Here is an 18,298-nt window from a genome sequence, read left to right as displayed (position 1 = left end):
ATAAACCGCTAGCGTATTACAATGGATTTGAGAAGTAATTACCCCGTGCCACTGGATGCAATTTTCAATTACAATTCAATGTGAGTCTGAAATTTTAGATTTTGCTTAATTGGATTTTTGCGCAGTTTATCGCTTTTTAAAAGCTACTTATATGTCGCAGAATAGAGGAAATGGTTCCTATAATGCTTAATAAGTAATATGCACGAGTAATAAAATCATAATTAGAAGCTAAGCAACAAGTTACTATTTAAAATATCTTGCAAAATTTTTCATTTGGACTGTAAAATCATACTGCTGCAGTTCTTCGTACCAGAGTGCAACTGAACGATCGACCTCCTTCATTGTTTTAAATCAGGTGAGTGCCTGATGGTCATTTCTAACAATGAACTTCCTCGCTATCGGGTAACGTCTGCAGTGTCGAACCCTTAAGTAGATGGCGAACAGCTCACGTTGCGTCGCATTTTTCTGTCTCATTTTTTTATCGGGCCTTGTACTCGCATAGGCAGTAACGTTTTCCCTTCCTTTTTTGTCCCTCTGTTAGAGTATACCGCCCTTGGCCGCGTCGCCCGTGTCCAGTACAAACGGTGGGGCGCTCGATTCGAAGTTTGGTAGCGCTAGAATCAACGCGGAGCGGGGCATTCGCTCCAGTTCTTTAAACGCCCTATCATCCCCTTTCTCCCACTTGAAATTCTCCCTCGCCTGCTTTTCGGTTAATTTATGCAGCGGGCTGGCGATCTTAGCGAAACCTTTAATGGAACGTCGGTAGTAATTTGGCAAACCTAGGAAACTGAGGAGCTCTGTCTGGTTGGTTAGTGTAGGTCATGTCCTCACTTGTTTAGCACGGTCTTCGGTGACTGCCATCCCATCTGACAAGACTGAATGTCCCAGGAAGGTGGTCGAGCGTTGCAGGAAACAGCACTTCTTCGGGTTCAAGATTAACTCGGTGTCTCGTAGACGATTCAGAACTAGTTTCAGGTTGACGTTATGCTCTCGAATATCTCCACCAAAAACGGGAATATCGTCCAGATAAATTATGCAATGCTTTAAGAATAGGCCGATTAGAGCTGTTTGTATCAGGCGTTGGAAAGTAGCAGCTGCGTTACAGAGGCGAAGGGGCATCGTTTGGAATTTTATGAAGCCCATTTAGTAATATAAAAGCTGTCTTTGCTTTGTCTGCTTCTGCCACATTCACTCGCCAATATCCAGACTTCAAGTCTAGGGTGGAGAACCACCGCAACCCATCTAAGGAGTCCATTGAGTCGTTAGTGTGGGGTAAGGGGAACGCATCCTTTATAAGGCGTTCAACTTCCTATAGTCAATGCATAACCGTAGGCTACCATCATTCTTCTTTACCAGCGTGATCGGAGAGGCCCACGTTTACTTGGACGGCTTTATGACCTCGTCTCGAAGCATTTTTGACCAGATGGTTCACTTCCTCTGGCAGAGGTGGTGGAAAAAGTCTAAGTGGTTACCAGATGGGTCTAGCTTTGTCGATATCAATCGTATGCTTGCCGATATTTGCAAGTCTTAGTCTTGTAACTTGCCATGAGAAGATGTTCACATACTTAAGTAGGAGCTTATGGAGTTTTTTCTCTCGTCACCAGAAACGTGGATCATTTAGATTGTTTATGGGAATGGCCGCAGCTTCTAAAGGAGCAATGCAGGTATCATCTGCATCATCTTCCGGTAGAAAAGTTTCTGCATTGGCTTCAGTGACACGGTGAGTGGAGAAGGTTCCTTCTGCAGAATTTAGGGCTGCTCTGGTGTGGTGTAGGAAATTGGCACCAAGTATTACGTCTCAAGCGAGTTTTGGACGTGTGAGTGATTTCACTATCCATGTTTCCTTCCCTATGCAGACGTTTAATGATGTCTCTCCTTTAACTAGCATCTCCCTTATTTCTGCTGAACACAATTTTGCAGAAGGGGAGAGGAGCTTAATCCTGCTACAAAGGGTAGGGAAGGCTTGAAGGTTTACCAGTGGCGTAACTGCGCCAGAGTCGAGAAGAAACTGCAGGAACCTGCATATAAGAATGGGAGCCATTTGGAATCAGACAGGAATAATAAAAGGAAGGCTCATCTGGTTTAGGGGCATAGCGCGGAGAGGCACGATGCGAGGGTGTTGAATTAGACCAGCTTTAGGGCTTCTAGTAGGTAGGAGTCACCTAGAGTCCCCACCGCTTCTTGGCTGCAAGCTTGACCAGTTGACCAAGAGAGTTGGCCTTAATGTTGCAGAGCTTCTCTAACACAGCGATGGGTAGGACTCCGTGTCTAAACTGGGCCGTTTTCCAGTTATCGACCTTGATTGGGGGATAGCCACTGAATGCACATTAAACTAGATGTTAAAGGTCGTCCTCTTCACCCTTTTGAAAGCAAAGGAGGGAGCTAAATGTTAGGAGTTGCTCTTCCCGATTGATGACGAGTTGATCAGTGTCGGTATCATAGGAAATGGGGGCGTCGATTGAGCGGAGGATTAAGGACATTGTTCGGCACTAATGACAGAGATAGAGATTCATTTTTGCCGTTTTGAGCAGCTTATTGAAGTTTAAACCGTCTCTGAAAGGGGGTATCCTCTGGCGTTGCCACCAGTGTCATAGTTGTAGTGCAAAGGAGGAGGGGGAGTGGGTACAAGTTTGGAAGGTTTGGGCACGGAGCTTTTCCATGGGTTATTAAGTGTTGACTGCCTCTCAGTCACAAGCTTTGATTCGCATCCTACATCCTCTCTGAAAAGCACATGTTGGGCAACATAGGTATTTCAATAATGCTGTTATTAGCGAATACAAAACAGCAAATGGTGCAAAAATCGTGAATATTAGGGCGACAATTGCGTATTTATATGCATTTTCTAAGACTTCAAGCTTTTATTTGCCTAAAAGATTTTTCGACCTTATCATTTCTGCGCTAAGTTTTACTGTAGGATTCGTTTTAACCCATGCAACGCCATGCGGATTTTTCAGTCTGGCTGGTCTTTTTTGGTATGAGTAAAACTAGGGATCCTAGTTTACACGAAGACTCACAGGATGACATAAGGTAGCTCTTTTTGCTCAAATTTAGTCTTAGCAACAACGGCTTTGATGATGAGGGATTTAGCTCATGTAAGCATGCGTTAATCTTATTTTCCCAGTCCTGCCCCAAATGTGCAATCAGCTGTCTGAAGAAGAAATTGCTTTGCGGAACGAAATGAAGTTATTAAAACAGGCAGTAAAGCACACTTTCTTATAGCCTGCAGAAAAAACTCCTTAGTGATTTGAACCAGGAATTGGTTTCGCAACGTGTTAAACCTGAATCACAGACAAAGTGTAAGTTGTCTAGCGGTTCTTTTATGCGTGATAGCTTCCAGAACTACAGAGCAAGCGAAGGAGGAAGCAATGAAATTGTTAAAGTCTGGAGCAATATCATTCGACACAGGGAATGAACGTCACGTCTTTAAGCGAAAGTTGAAGGAATCGGAGGGTGGCGATTCGGAGGATATTTCAGGTCTGTGGAAGGATTCCACTCTTATCAAAGCACATATTAGAGCCTGGAAAGGGTAGAAAGCCTAGCCTCTATGACAACTTTGTTGCCGGTGAGCGAGTCAATCCGACTATTTCACCCACGAACAAGCAGAAACCGTCAACACCTCTTCACGACGCTCCACAGGACAGTCGAAATGACTTTGGTAAACGAATGTCTTTACACAAGCCCGGTTTACCCGACTTCGAGGGTGAAGGTCGGAGGCCTACAGGCGGATCTACCATCTACATCAGCTTCAACGACATCAACGAGGCTAACGTGCGTGAAATCCTGGAACCCTATGGACCCATTTTGAACATCCGAGTTGACGAAAAAAAGTGGTGAGACTTCTTCCTAACACTTTGGCCACTTATATCACAAGTAAATAACGTGCCTACGTCAACTGTTTGCCCCGTATCTTATAATGAATGGACAATGAAATCGATGCAGGATGTCGGCTCCAACGGTGGTTCATTTAGTCACCTTGTTAGTGCGATCGTTTGTGTAATGGACGACATTAAAGGTGTTGTGTTCTAGTAGGACTGTCATTTACTTTTCTTTTTTATTCCAGCTATGGATTTGTTACTCTAAAGTCACCTGATATGGCCGAGAAGGCTCTTATGGTAGGTTTTTTTCGCTTTTTAATCTCCCTTTTTCAAAGCGGTGATATTCCTTTTTTTACTTTAGCTGGATCGGACGAGATATAACAATCATCGCTTGCGCGTAAATTATGCCCGACGCCAGCATCGTGCCCATGATGTTAATTTCGAGGATAACTTGGAGCGCTCATCTCCTAGACCTATACCTCGAGGTATGTATTTCCTTTTTATATTTTCAAACCAAATCGATATTTCTGTTTCTGGTGTTTCAGAGGAAATTAGTTGTCTAGCTTGTCATTCAATCATATTTTGGTCGAATTCATTAACCAAAAATCCATTAGAATCAATGGCTGATAATCTGGCCTTACCTTTCCATTTTTGTACTTCCTGTCTTCTACTCTTCATCCTCCTAATTTCATTGCCCCCATTTGTAAGAAAACTTACACCCTAACAGAGGAATTAGTCCTAAGTTAACTTGTCAGCATTTCCAGTGATGTTAAATCTTTGGTGTCGATTCGTAAGCTTGCCGGTGTGCTCTGCCTGTATTTATAGAAATTACTGGAATCAGGCATCTGAATGAAGCTCTGGGAACCAGGGCTTTTTAATAATTAAGTCCTTCCAAACTTCCGAAGGTGTTGCGCATTTTCTCATTTCTTTGCAACTTTTAAATCCCCTTATTTTTTGTAGAGTCACTTCAACTCTCCTCCGTCTTAACTTTTGATAGCAAATGTGAATCCTTCATTTACACCTTTACGACGTGGCATTAGAAGGCTTGGTTTATTTAGGAAAGAGTTAATGGTTGTTCCTCACTTACAATCACGCCTACTTTGATGCTGCAATGGAGGGGAACCGTCTCAACCCCTTGGAATACTCCGCCTCCCTCTGATTTAATGTCGATCATCTGGCTCACATCTCAATTCCACAATGGAACAAAAGAGGGAACCAAGAGAAGGATAATAATTTTTGGCTCAACTGATTGCTCACAATTTCCATCATCACCTCGATGGCACAGAAAGATAGAGATGGATGATACACCCGAAATTAACCAAGCAGTACTAGTACAATAATCTTCCACTGTACTCCTCTGGCCTGGGCAGATCAATAACTTTGCAGGGACGGCAATCGGCACTATATCCGTCCGAGGCACGTAACAATACCCTTGAGAACCCTGGAGGAATCTTAAAACTTTTATCCGCCCGACACTCCTGCGCCACCACCGGGCGGGTGGGGGGATTGGGCTCAAGGGGACTGACAAACTCCATACCGTCGCGTGCTACCGTTTGCATCACTCGTCCAAGTTGGCGGTTGGTGTCTCGCTGGCGTATGTGCCCGTACGCCGAGTAGCGCTCTTCACACCATGGACCGCCCACGGTGTTGACGGGACAGATTTCGGCGGAGGCGTTGCGGCTGCGTCGACAGCGCATGTATTTTTCTACCCAATGAGCCTCGTGGCGCAGCATCGCCTGGGAGACAGTGGGGAGAATGTGGCGATGTGAGGTCAGGGGTAGACACGCGTAGCTCCGGGGTGAGCTGAGTGCGTTGGCGGCGAAAAAGTCAATCCATGGCTGCTCCACCTCGTTGGTGTGAATGTGTGCTGGCACCACATGGCTCTCCATGTTCCGTTTGATTTGGTAGCCAGTGGGGAATGGCTCATGACCTCTGTGTAACATCGTGTTTTTTTGGTTTACGCCTCTACTCCTCTTCTCCCTCGCTCTCCTCCCTCACGCCCCGAGTCTCGGCCTTTCGTTGCGTGGACTTGCCTTTTCACGTGGTGGAGGGGAGTATTGATTTGTCTTCTTTGAAGTCGCGCATTCTGTGGTTTGAATTCACAATGAACCCTTTAAAGCTACTGAAATGCTTGATATTCATCCATCTACCAATGAACTGCTTTGGTTTTAATTTATTGTAAGCCCATTGAATCGCCTGTTACAAAAGGACACTGATTTGTGGGTTTTTTCGCCAATGAGCCTTTTTTACTCTCATATGTCATCAGCAATTTTGGGGTTTTAAATGAAATAATTTTCCATTTTAATGCTTTTGTGATCAATATTATGTTATTGTTTTTGTAACTTACTTTTGTAAATTCTTGACACTTCGAGAAGGGGCTAATTATTTGTTCACCGAACTCCGGTTGAAATGAAGTTCCATTTATAATTTGACTTGCCGAATTGGTCCGTTTGATTCTCACAAATGATCCTTTTTTGTAAACTGCATATGAAAAAATTGTTTACTGCCTACTTGAAGGTAAATTTACTTTACAAATGATTAGTAATTGAAAATGAGCGAGTTGTAGGTGGTTGTTGCTCCTTACTATAATCCTATCTGCGCCTACTTGCATATCATCAAACATGGGCGAAACAGACATGATTCCTGGCACTGCTTACATTTTGAGACATTCTTATCTGGGCCCGGAATCACAAATGCGTGAAATGTTCTTTGCTGCTTTATACTATTATCTGTATGTTCTATATGTATGGTTCCAAATTCGAGGACCCAGTTTCACGTTCTCTATTTATCTAGTGAGTTCTTGGATAAACTGGGAAAGCTGATCAGACCTCTCCCCGTTCAAGGTGGGGTTTAAGCCATTCGAGGGCTATGTTTGACCTCTTAAGGGAATCCTGCCTTTACCCATTGGATAACCTCGCTCAGTTGAACTCATTTTTTGGGATACGGGTTCTTGCTTGTTTTACTCCCTATCTTAGGTCGGATGTCATATTTCCTTCTTCTGCTGTCAACTTTTTGCGCATGCACTGCATCCCACTCAGCTAATTTTAGCTTAGCGCAACCCCCCATGATCTTGAGGCAAAGTTAATGTTTCCCCTAAATTTATATATATAAAGTGGTGAATTTTCTACGAGTTTTTGACGTGGACCTGTTTTCACTTTTCGTCTCGTTGTCAATCGGTTGCTCAAAAAATTGCCAATTTTAACATGATTATCCCGCTTTCCTAAGTTATTTCACTCCTGAATTTATGCTTCAATTTATCCAAAAGACTAACAATGTTACTTTAGAAGGAAAAAAAACTACAGCATTAAAAACCTTAGAAAGGATATTGCTGTCTATAAAAGCCTGTTGACAGGTGGTTACTCAATACATCCTTGTTTTTGAGGTAAATCAGTTTACATACGCCAGTCTGGAGTTGTTATTCGAATTTTAAGTAAATTACTTAAAGTGAGATGGCAAAGGATAACTATCAAGCCGACCACTTTTGAGGTTTCGCTTATACCCATGGCCAGGACGCTCTGATATCGCTCATGCCATCAACCTTAGGTACTGTTTAAAGTGATTGAAAGTCACCGCCTTCAAAGCTAAGTTCTTTTTATGGTTTTAGGGTTGTGTTAAGAAATTCATCCTTCAGATCCACACTTTGAGTAGAGAATCGAGAGATTTCGAGGAATCTAACCGTACTTCAATTATAGCATTGGATTTCCATTTACATCTTACCTCCAGAAACTTGCCCCGGTTTAGTTAGGTGGACGAGGATGCCCTGATTCGGTTAGCGGTGGATACGTAGTACTGTCTCATTTCACCCTCTTACATGACAAGTACGCAGGTTCCCTTCTGAAGGCACAGTCAGGCATATCGGCATAGATCTAGTGAGAATGAAGAGCTCGTGTAGGTTAATGCACGAATAGGGCAAATATTGCCTCACCACAATGTTGGGCTTAGGTATCTTGATATTCTTTCCGTAGTCTCTCAAAAGGACATCGACCACCGCATACCAGATGCTTTATCGCTCTGGTAGGATGCCAATATTCGATCTGACGGACTGATAGATCCAACTGATTCTCAGAACAGGAACATCCTGTATTTGCTTTATTGGTTCCCACTTAGCCGATTCATTTGCGACACGATGTAGTGCAGCCAGTTGTTGCGGTCTCTTAGGGAACACATTATACACCTTTCGCTGTTTTCCACTCGTTTCAGGGGGAGGAAACGCCAACGCACTACCACGAATGGCCTCCCAATCACCTCCCAGTCGCGGTGATAAGGCCTCGCCTTCCTCCTCCCTCTCCACATCGAATCGAAACCTCGTTAACTACTCCGACGTCGATTACTGACGCCGTGTTCTCTTTCTCTTCTCTTCTGTGTGTAATCCCGTACATTTTGTGCAAAAAACCGTTTTGTCTGCAATAATGTTGTCCTCTGGGTGCGACATTTTAGTCGGAGGTGTTGACTATTACGCAGCTTTCTGAATGGAAGAACCTTTCTTAAAACTTGTCTCGACATGAATTTGTCCAATTGTGTGTTGATGTACTCCCATCTCCCCGCTTTTACTATTCAGCGCAATGTTCAGTCGTTTGGTGGTCCGACAGGGTTACCGTTTTCCTCATCTACTGAACACTCTTCGCACCTTTTCCACCGCAAGCACCGCCCCAGAATGCGTAGATGTTTACGTGTCAGCGGACCGCGCTAAGTTTTACAAATCTCTGGGCATCTTCTGCCTCGCTCAGGGCTCCGTTTGGCTTATCTTTGGTCAGTACCTTCGGTTAAAGTGTGGCCAACCAGTGACGTGGGAGGTCATGAAGGGCGATGTCTGTGAGCTCACTCGGCGTCTTGCCGACCGCCTGGAATACTGGACACCTGATGCTGTCGCCAAGGTCATTTTTCGGTCTAGGAAGGCTCCACTAGTGGAAGAAAAGGCAGTAAAGTTGACGGAAGAGAAGGTCGTCAAGGTAGATTATGCGGAAAAGGCGGAGACGGAAAAAGGGGAAAAAAGGTCTGGTGTGGAGATCTTAGCGGATAGAATGAGGGAAGCCCTTGGCGTCAAGACGGGGACTGCGAACGGCGATGAGGCCAGGCAGGAGCGGGATAGATCAAAACAATTAATGCCTTATCTCTGTTTCATCATGGGTGCGTCAGCTTCCACCCCTAGTTAAAATCCCTTGTTTTTGGTCATTGATGCTTTTACAAGCTAGATTTTAATGAATGTGAAAACGTAAAGGACTGTTTTTTTCTGTGGTGAAAAATTTAATTTGTATATTGTCGAGCCGTTCTTTTTATAGCTAAGGTACCAAGGGGTAGTGAACTCCCAAAATAACATCCCCAAACCATGTGCTCAATTATTTATTGTTTAGTTTTCTATGCCATTGCAAATTTTGGATCCAGTCGTTGACGTAGGCGCGTAGATAGCTATTCTCTAGAGCGCAAAGGGTGAATAAATTTAACGTCTCCCTTTGAATAGGCGTTTTCACCCTCTTCGTGGGTGGTTTCATTCCGCGTCGTGTGATTCGCCGCGTCTCGCTGGTTCAGTGGAAGTCAACGCAATGTGTCCCCAATGGCCGAAATAATCCGATGATGAGAGTGAACACCTACGGCTGGTTCGGCTTATTCCCCAGAAGTGGAGCGTTGTTTACCACACAGTTGAGTAACATCCGGGCCACTGCGGAGTACCGCGAGGGCAACAGGTTTATGAGTCTCATTATTGCAAAGCGACCCTTTGCCTTCTACCTGGAGCGCCCCGAGGCTGAATTCATCCTACCGGAGTACTTTGAACACCTAAATTCTGAGGCTATTTCGCGGCAGTAGGGATTGAAGCTTTGTGTACATTTGGATGGATGTATTGCTTAAATCTGCCTGTGAATGCAACAGATAATTTTTCTTCCGCAGCCCAGTAGCAATCATGTCTGTTTTATTATCATTGTTGACCTCCGAGGTGGTCCCTTGGCGATCCTGGTCACCTCACTTGTGATGAGGATAATGATGAGCCTAGGAATCCCGTTTGCATTTGAGGAGTATGAGCCCTTTCAATACTTCACCGCAGCTGGAAGAAAGCACCCACGAATTAAGATTGGATGCTCTCATTCATCGGTCTCTACACTACCCCTATAAATCCACACGCACTAACGTCTGCCATCTTGTTTGAGGGTGTTTAGACTGTGCTAGCTCAAGCATATGTGCGCTTGTCACTTATTGCTGTGCCTGCTGCCGTGGTAGCATTCACTTTTAGGACTAAAACAGTTGGAAGCTCCGGTTTGCCGCGAGCCCACCTCGCGAGTGCTACTGCCTGCCACTTTGATTAATGATGTGCATCAGCTGCTACCCTAAAGTACACACCTGACACTACCGCCTGTGACACCGCCGCGGTAGGATTTGCTGTCATGCTCTTGAAATTAAAAGCTTCATTGCGATTTAAATACCTCTCGAGCATTTGTTATGTATTAGATTCAAACACGCTAAACGTCAACTTCCCGTGTAAAAATGAAATGGTCGAGAGCACTGACAAAACCCCTAGTCGAGACAGCCCATGGGGACCGTCGAACCCCCACCTCACAAGTAGACAAATGACGCCCCAATTGAGACCGTCCCTCCAGTTCAAACAACAGGAGCTCACACCGCAGGCGCGCCGCAACTGGGGCCCCGCCCTAAACCGATTCCATAGGCAATTCAAGTTCAATCATGCCTGATGAAAAGAGTTCTTCCCCTCATCCAAAAAATGTATTTACAGATACGCCACGGCACCTCACACTACATTACCTACTTACGCCGAACCGGTGCACCAGGTACTCAGTACGGCAAAACGCTCCAGACGAATAATCGGTTGAGCGTGAAACTAGTGTTACGCTCTCACGCAAATACATAAGAAACATCTCACATACTGAATCACATCCAAATGGAGAAGTATCACAGTGAAAAAACGAGGGGAAGGGGAGGAGAAGGACTACGCTGCTGTTGTCGTCAGTGTAGGAAAAAGGGTGGATAAGCAGCTAGGCTAATATTGACGAAGACCAAAGCTGGTGTCAATGGCGATTGGATCAATGGTAGACTCGAATTCGGTCAACAGCTCGTGAGGATTTATGGGTTCAGGCATCGAAGGCATCTCCTAGTAGGGCACGGAAAACATTATCAAGGGCAAATTCTTTTGTTATCACACAAACAGTGCTCTCCCAGTTGAACACAATGTTAGACCGACTCCCAAAACAAACGAATCGACCAGTTCTCCGCCATTAGAACGCGCATCGCCCCATACCCGCAACGATCTTTCTCGAACCAGACTGGTGTCAAAACTACTACGGTAAGGGACCAGCTCCCTCAATCTGCATTTTCCAAATCCATTTCCTTGTTCAAACTGAGGTGAATGAGCCGAGGGCCGGAAGGTTTACACGACCAATCCAGCAGACGCACACGCGCAGCCCCACCCCCAACTTGGAATACCTCAGAGCCTATAATCTTACTTTATGCGTACCCACTGCTCGCCTCGCCATAATGTAAGTGGGTGCAAGTCCCTGTTGTGATGCTTTCGGAAACACCTCAGTCAAAGTGGCCATTGAATCCCAGAAGCACACTGACTAAAACATCAGTCTATCGACAAGATCTGCAGTCGTCCACCAGCCACAACAAGATCCATCTTGCTTCTGAGTTAGAACTGAACTTGCCAAAAGTGACCACCACCACCAAGCATTCCGTAAGGGGAGTGATTGAGCGGGCCCAGGTTAACTACAACCGTTTCGAATACTTCTCTCCCTACCGGATAAAGCAAGTAAATTGAAACTAACCGCTCGTTTGAGCCTATCATCCCGCTTCCGAAGTTCAAGAATGCGCCGCTTTTCATCTTCAACCCGTCTAGCCTCTGACTCTTTACGACGTTCGTTTTCCTTGGCCTGATTCTGCTCTCGCTGCCGTTGCAGCGCCTCCTCACGCTCCCTCGCAGCCCGTTCCTCTGCCATTTTTGAAGTCCACTGAGACTGCCGCTTCGCCTCACGAACAATTTGCAGAGCCGCGGTGTTCTCATCGAGGAACTTACGTTGGATCCCACCGCCTTTGCTTTCTGTGGAGTCTACCAGAGAAGCGGAGCTTGCTGCAGCTGGCAATCCCAACTGTGAAGCGGATGACGGCAAGGCGGCAGTCTTGTCTGCGGAAGAGGCTGTAACAACAGTGTCAGTAATTGGATGCTTGGGTTTTGGACTCTGCTCCAGTCCCGTTTGTTTCCTATCGCAGGCCCAAGCAGGGTGTGGCAGTTGACTGATTCCTTCGTAGTCAGAGTCGGAAGAGTCGTCATTCTGTGGCTGCTGAGCTGGCTGTTGCTGCTGCTGGGTGGGCGGTGGTCCGGAGCGAAGAGTTGAGGCAGAGTCGGGACTAACATGTTTGGAGGGAGCGTGAGGAGGTGAAGCACCGGAGGCGAGGCCGACGACGCCTGAGGGCGCCGCGGCAGAGGACCGAGTTGTCTGTGACTCTTGCTGCGAGCTGAAATGTGACCCACCAACACTCGAATAGCACATGGACGCTGCTGATGCATGGACTAGCGGTTTGACAGTGCTTGAGTGGCCACCGCCACCCCCATTATGATGCTGGCGGGAGGCCTGACCATCATCGCCTAGAAGTAGTAATAGTTAACAATTACACAACTGTTGCACACCCAAAGAAAAAAAAAGGCAGTCTGAATTAATTACGTGTTCAATCTGTACAAAATGCATTTGTCAAATTTATACAATGCCCCCAAAACTTGGGGTGATATAGCGAGTAAGGGTAAATAGGCTATTTAAAAAGGGTAAAGAGGAACACGGTATTATACAATAGTTACATGAGGCCATGGCCGGGAAAATGACAAGACATAATACATCGACAGTCGACACGGATTGCCCTTTACGGACATAAACCCATTCACAAATCGTAGAAATCAGCTGAAATGCCGATTCAGTGAATAAGAGTGCTCTAAGCGAAGAAACTAGAGGCACGTACACGGGGAAAATTAATGCTTAGGTTGCACAGCGGACTGATTATCTACGTAGACTCACTGTCCGCCTTGGAATCGGATGATTCACTGCCACTTGACTCAGAAGATGACTCAGAGTCACTCGAACTCGACGACGCACTCAAGCGGTTTGACGTCTCTACAAGGATAAATACTACATTAAATCGGGAAAACACAAATTACGATTCTTCCTTCCCGTCTGAGCAGCATAGTACGCACCGCCAGGATTCATGTCCATACCCCCTATATCTCGAAGGCGGCCCTCCAACTCCTCCTCCTTCTTTTTCATCGACTCTTCACGGGATTTAGCCGATGGTGCACCAGAACTAGCCTTCTTAGCATACTTCCGAGAAGCGGACTTTGCTTTCTGCAAAACGGACTTGACGTAACGCTCCAGTTCCCTAAGAGTCGAAGCCTGCAGTGTTTCAAAGTCAATTTCAATTTCATCTGGGTTGCAGTCACGATGAGACGGTTCGCGTTGCTGAATAATCTGTACAACACGACCTAACTTTTCGCCGGGTAGCTTGTTGATATCAAGACTCAGTTGTCGTTTTTCATCATATGTCATAGGGCGAACATTAGCGTCCGAGACGAAACCCTCGTCAACTCCATAGGGCGCAACTGGCATGGCGTTCGGCATTCCAGGAACCGTACTAGCAGCTTGTGCCGACACCGCATTCTGGTAAGTGGACGGATCTTAAAAGGCAATGAGTGTTTACAAAATGACGTACTTTGGGACTTTCTTTTCGTCTTTTGAGTGGTTTTGGCTTTCCTAAAAACACATGTAAGCACACAAAACTCGGCATACCTGCCGACATGATCATCGAAGCTCGATAATGCACTGAAATTATGTACAGCAAATTGCCCTAAAATATTGCTCAAATATTAAGTGAAAACCCACCTTTTTTGAGCATTTTTACGCCTGCCTGATCAGCTGGATGATTTAATACGGTCAAAATTGTAGTAAGGTTTGAGCTTAATTTTTGGAGTTCTTCACCGAATTTGTTGTACTGAGCCACAATGCGCTGATGATCCTTTATAACGGCTTGAATCATAGCTTCACACGACCGCGGATCTACAGTGTGAACACCATCCACGTCATCATCCAGGATCTTCGCGAAATTTTCCTCAAAAATACCTTGCAGGGCTCTGCCCAAATCTGAAACGTCACTTTTCTCCCCATTATATTTGTAACAGTTATCAAACATTAATCTCATGTCCGCTGCGAACTCATTTTTGTTCTGATATACACCACTATCCAGTTTGGTACGAATGGTACTAAGATCCATGGGATGAGTTATAATATCATGGTAGTCATGAAGACCCAGTCTCTCTACATCAACCGGCTTCAGAAACAGTTGATTGTACTGCTGAAAAGGAAAAATATGCATAACGAAAGGGCAAAAGACCTACCCTGTACCTAGCGGCACAAAGATCCTTCAAAAGGTTACTGCACTGCTTCAATGATTCGCTCAATCTCACTCTTTTACCGATGACACGCTCCTCCATCTTAGGCTTTTTAGACACCCTTCGCTCCCGAGATTCATCCATGGAGTGGGGGGTCGAGGGAATATCATCGAGGGAATCAGGTTTGCGTTTGAGGGCTTTTTTATTTACACTGGAAGTAAGTGGGCCTTGATGCTGTTGCAGCGCAACGCCCGAAGGAGTGGTAGGTGGGACCAGAGAGGAACCATTCAATTCTTCTGTGTTATTCAAGATTGACATAGAAAAGTTAGAATCGGTAGAGAGGTTCGACGTTGGCGCAGTGTGACTGGTACTCAACTTCTGTGAAATTAACTCGACTTCTGGATAGGGCAAATTCTGAAGCTTCTCACGAGCGACTCGCTCCAGCTTCATGGCCATAGCAACAACGTCATCGCCAGGCTTATTAAAGATATAGCAATTGCGGAACATCGTAAAGAGATCGCGTAAGCACTCCGCCCCGTGCCGATAAAACTTCAAATTTAACCGTTGTTTGATGGTCCCAAGGTCCATCGGATGTTTGATTATCTTCGGATAGTCCTAAAGGAATACCATTTGAGAGGATACCGTACCGGAAGATTCAGTTTGTGGTGGTCTACCGGTTTTAGAAAGGGCCATGCTAGTTTATCCTTTGCAATTACGGCTATCACATTCCTTTTGATAAATTCCAGTTGATTAGTGTTCACCTTTGCTACACGTGACTTAACGCCGGTGGCGTCCATAGGGATAGCCGTTCACAAGTATACCTGTGCGAAGAAGGAAAAAGACGAACCTTTTTCGAAAAAATGCTGACAAAGTAAAGCAGCGAAATAAACTAAGAATACTACGCCCATAAACTGCACGTCGGCTGTCTACCCGAATGCGATCTTAGTTATGGAATACAAACAGTGCAAAATGAAGAAGGCATATGTAACGCCACCCCACTATTCACAGAAATAGTTCTAGTAACAATGCTTTTATTGTTAACAAGCGCATAAACGCAGACAATTACAAAGATTGGTACCCAAAGGCTGGACGAAATCCAATATGGCAAACGAAACCAACTCAACCGGACCTCCTCCTAGTAATTAAAACATCGTGGCAGCCTGAGAGGCTTTGTGCAAATTACTGCGTATGCAAACTAAAAAATCCAAAACAAACAAGCTTACAAAGTTAAAAATTTATTTTAATGCAAAATGCTTTTTAGATTTATTTTTTTGGTTATAAATTGGAAAAAATAAGGCTTATATGAATACAAATTGCAATTCTCCTTCCTATTGCGTAAAATTAAATTTTTGTGGTGCCACTTTTACCCAAAGATAATCTTGGATGATGTGCAAAACTACCAATTTCCATAGTAAATACACATTTTCCCATAAGGGCATGCTATAATTTTTGCGCTTAGATCAAGCACATGTCTTGCACATTAACTATTCTGGGCATCTTTTATTCCAGTTCATTTAGAGTACTAGCCTATGTCTTGTTTACGCCTTAGTTTTGGCTTTTTACTATTTATTACTCAGTTCAACTTTTGGCGCGAGTAACAATATGAAGGTCCATTAGCCTCCCCAGAAGACCATGCGAAAAATGAAGTGCCTGCATAAATAGGTACACAATCAAACAAAAGACAAAAGTTGTCGCGTAATTCCTATTATCAGTTGAGCATCATCTCTTGGCGCTCTTCTTGGCCAGCCGTCTGTAACGGTCCTCTCAATATTGTCAGATTTAAACAACCCTAGAAGAAAGAACGCCAGTCACTAAACTCTTTTGCGTGTGAGAAGATATATAGCCCTGTCGGCACTGTTGCATCCTACTAGTTCTACTGTGTCCATAGTTTCTTTTCTTGCAATCTGCATTGGCGAAGTGCAAATGCAATGGGAATATACTGCTTAACGTTAAAAGATACTCTTCAACAAGGGTGTCTCGTATACTACTTAGATAAGTGGGAAAATTCGCCTTAATTGGGTTTATTTTGCAAATTGATAAATTTTTATTATCCTTTCAGTTTTGCTCTAATTTTGTCGTTGCCTGGACATTTATCTGGGTCCCATTCAGCTAGTAGTGACTTTAAAAGGCATCACTTGCTTACTTAGTTAACACTATCATATAGGCAAAACAAATGACTTAATAATGGTCTCCTCAGTTGATGATAGCTTTCTTGCAGAAAGCAAGACTATGATATGCCTAGAAGGTAGACGGATTAAACACAGATTTACCCACCCACGGCAAATGTCCTTCATTTGTCAGACCAAGGTTCTGCATATAGCCATGAGAATTAGGCTCTTCTCCTTTTGGCGCTACTTACGTAGCGCTCTTACCCTAAAGAGGGTTATTATTAATTAAAATGCATAGTATTAAAAGGCAAAAGAGCCTAAGAGATTATTAGATTGACTTAAATACCACAATGTAGGGCGGAAGTGCAACCGGCGAAGATTTAATTTCCCAAGTAGCGGAAACTCAGTTAGAAAGCCATCATAACGCTACGGTAGCTCTAGTAGTTCGGTATTTAGTTTAGCCGGATTCCTTAGTGTGCAGGTCGTGTTTTTCCTTTGCCGCTTTGTTTTCCCATCGTGTCTGCACCTTCTGAGTACTTTGTATGCTGTACAAACATTCTTTCGTAATGGTTTGACATTGTGCTCTACGTCACCAAGAGCGGAACGGGAGGCTGACAAAAAGAAAACAATTATAATTTCCACAACTGATTACCGAATTCTGGAATTATATTTAGGGACAATTACAGCAAATAAATTAACTTACAAAGGCTTTCAATGAAAGGGTTAAGTTGATTTGTATTACAGAATCTAACTCGATCACACATTCTGTAAAAAGGCTATTACCAAAGGAAGAACAGCATTTTTGAAGAATTCTAAATAAAGCTGATTGTAGGATTGTATACAAGGTTATATGATGATGCTAACTAAGCCCAGGGAAGATTCCCCCTTCACATCAAACAGCTGCGCTGAATGAAGATAGATGACTGGGCAGGGCTGAAGTAAGGAAGAAGTAATAGGAAGGATTGGACGCGGAGTAATACCCATATTAATCCAGCCCCGATTACACATTTCAATAAATGGTCCTGCTAAAGTTCCTACAGATAGCGATTGACATTAAAATGCACTTGCTGTAGAGAACTTATCGGCTTTAAACAGTTCATAACCAATTGGTCTCGTCTCTCAACGCGACCCACAATTGGGGCAAAAGTGTTGGGGTAGGCCGATATCTCTAAAGTAGATATTTCCGCATTTCTTCTGGACTAGTGACAACCGTTGTCTACTTATGTTACTTTTAAATCTCCGACAAAGCACCGGATTTTGACGCGGAATAGGAATGCGGTGATCCGATATTTGACTTGAACACAATTAATTACAGATACGTTCCTGACATTGCAGGTTATATTTTTCCTAAGGCCTTTCCTGTCAATAATTTTTATAGCTACCCAGTTCCCTTCTGCGTAAATAATGAAACTTCAGTCGTGCCGGCGTGGCTTATTTAGACTGTGTGGAATAGCTTACTGCCCACGTGTCAGCGCTAATGCATGGGTCGCCATTAAAGATGAAGTCAAAACCCATCTTAGTGTGATGTGCTGCTTTTTCTTGCACAACTTTTATTTAATTGAAATGCTTTGATAGTCTGCTAAACATTGCGTAAAAACGCACTGGCGCTTAATTCACCGCAAATTGTATTAACGCTAGGCAGCATGGATTATTGACAATCTCAACAACCGCATGGTCCTCCCGAAGGATTCAAAATACCACGGTTCTCTTCGAGTTGTCAAAATAAATGGAGTCAGTGCCTTCGGAAAAATCTGCCTTAAGTGGAATGCGAGATAGAGTTTTCTTTTGATTTGTGTTTGAGTCCGAATTTTTGGGCCCCATTTGCAGATTCTTATAATATAATTTGTTAAGATCTAAAACTGGCAAATGTGCTGACCGAGGCATTTTGTTCCAGGAAATTTTTCGGTTACTATTAATGCCATTTTTGTGCAATCACCCGGCCCCAATTTTCGCTAGAGGACAAAAATGTACCTATTTTCATCCCTATTGGCTTGATTTTTCAA

The 18,298-nt window shown here is 44.2% G+C and overlaps 4 protein-coding genes across 4 annotated transcripts; 2 read left to right on the top strand and 2 right to left on the bottom strand. All coding sequences in view use genetic code 11, as the record gives it.

Moving 5' to 3' along the window:
• Nucleotides 1–537: 537 nt before the first annotated feature.
• EGR_05213 (Retrovirus-related Pol polyprotein) lies at nucleotides 538–1,119 on the bottom strand (the record flags this gene model as incomplete). Its single annotated transcript, XM_024494462.1, has 2 exons — nucleotides 538–801; nucleotides 832–1,119. The coding sequence occupies 2 exons, from the start codon at nucleotides 1,117–1,119 to the stop codon at nucleotides 538–540; spliced, it is 552 nt and encodes a 183-aa protein (XP_024351083.1).
• Nucleotides 1,120–2,974: 1,855 nt separating this feature from the next.
• EGR_05212 (Negative elongation factor E) lies at nucleotides 2,975–8,149 on the top strand (the record flags this gene model as incomplete). Its single annotated transcript, XM_024494461.1, has 9 exons — nucleotides 2,975–3,027; nucleotides 3,052–3,092; nucleotides 3,122–3,198; nucleotides 3,227–3,296; nucleotides 3,331–3,474; nucleotides 3,515–3,830; nucleotides 4,061–4,112; nucleotides 4,177–4,300; nucleotides 8,016–8,149. 9 exons carry the CDS (start codon nucleotides 2,975–2,977, stop codon nucleotides 8,147–8,149), a joined length of 1,011 nt encoding a protein of 336 aa, XP_024351082.1.
• A 228-nt stretch (nucleotides 8,150–8,377) lies between these two features.
• On the top strand, nucleotides 8,378–9,617 carry EGR_05211 (hypothetical protein; the record flags this gene model as incomplete). Its single annotated transcript, XM_024494460.1, has 2 exons — nucleotides 8,378–8,942; nucleotides 9,274–9,617. 2 exons carry the CDS (start codon nucleotides 8,378–8,380, stop codon nucleotides 9,615–9,617), a joined length of 909 nt encoding a protein of 302 aa, XP_024351081.1.
• A 3,192-nt stretch (nucleotides 9,618–12,809) lies between these two features.
• Nucleotides 12,810–14,984, bottom strand: EGR_05210 (Bromodomain-containing protein 2; the record flags this gene model as incomplete). Its single annotated transcript, XM_024494459.1, has 7 exons — nucleotides 12,810–12,919; nucleotides 13,000–13,476; nucleotides 13,512–13,552; nucleotides 13,589–13,646; nucleotides 13,682–14,147; nucleotides 14,194–14,802; nucleotides 14,835–14,984. The coding sequence occupies 7 exons, from the start codon at nucleotides 14,982–14,984 to the stop codon at nucleotides 12,810–12,812; spliced, it is 1,911 nt and encodes a 636-aa protein (XP_024351080.1).
• Nucleotides 14,985–18,298: the final 3,314 nt, after the last annotated feature.

Source organism: Echinococcus granulosus (assembly GCF_000524195.1).
Source record: "Echinococcus granulosus chromosome Unknown EG_S00037, whole genome shotgun sequence".
Lineage (NCBI taxonomy): Eukaryota > Metazoa > Platyhelminthes > Cestoda > Cyclophyllidea > Taeniidae > Echinococcus > Echinococcus granulosus.
This window is presented reverse-complemented; position numbering and strand designations above follow the sequence as displayed.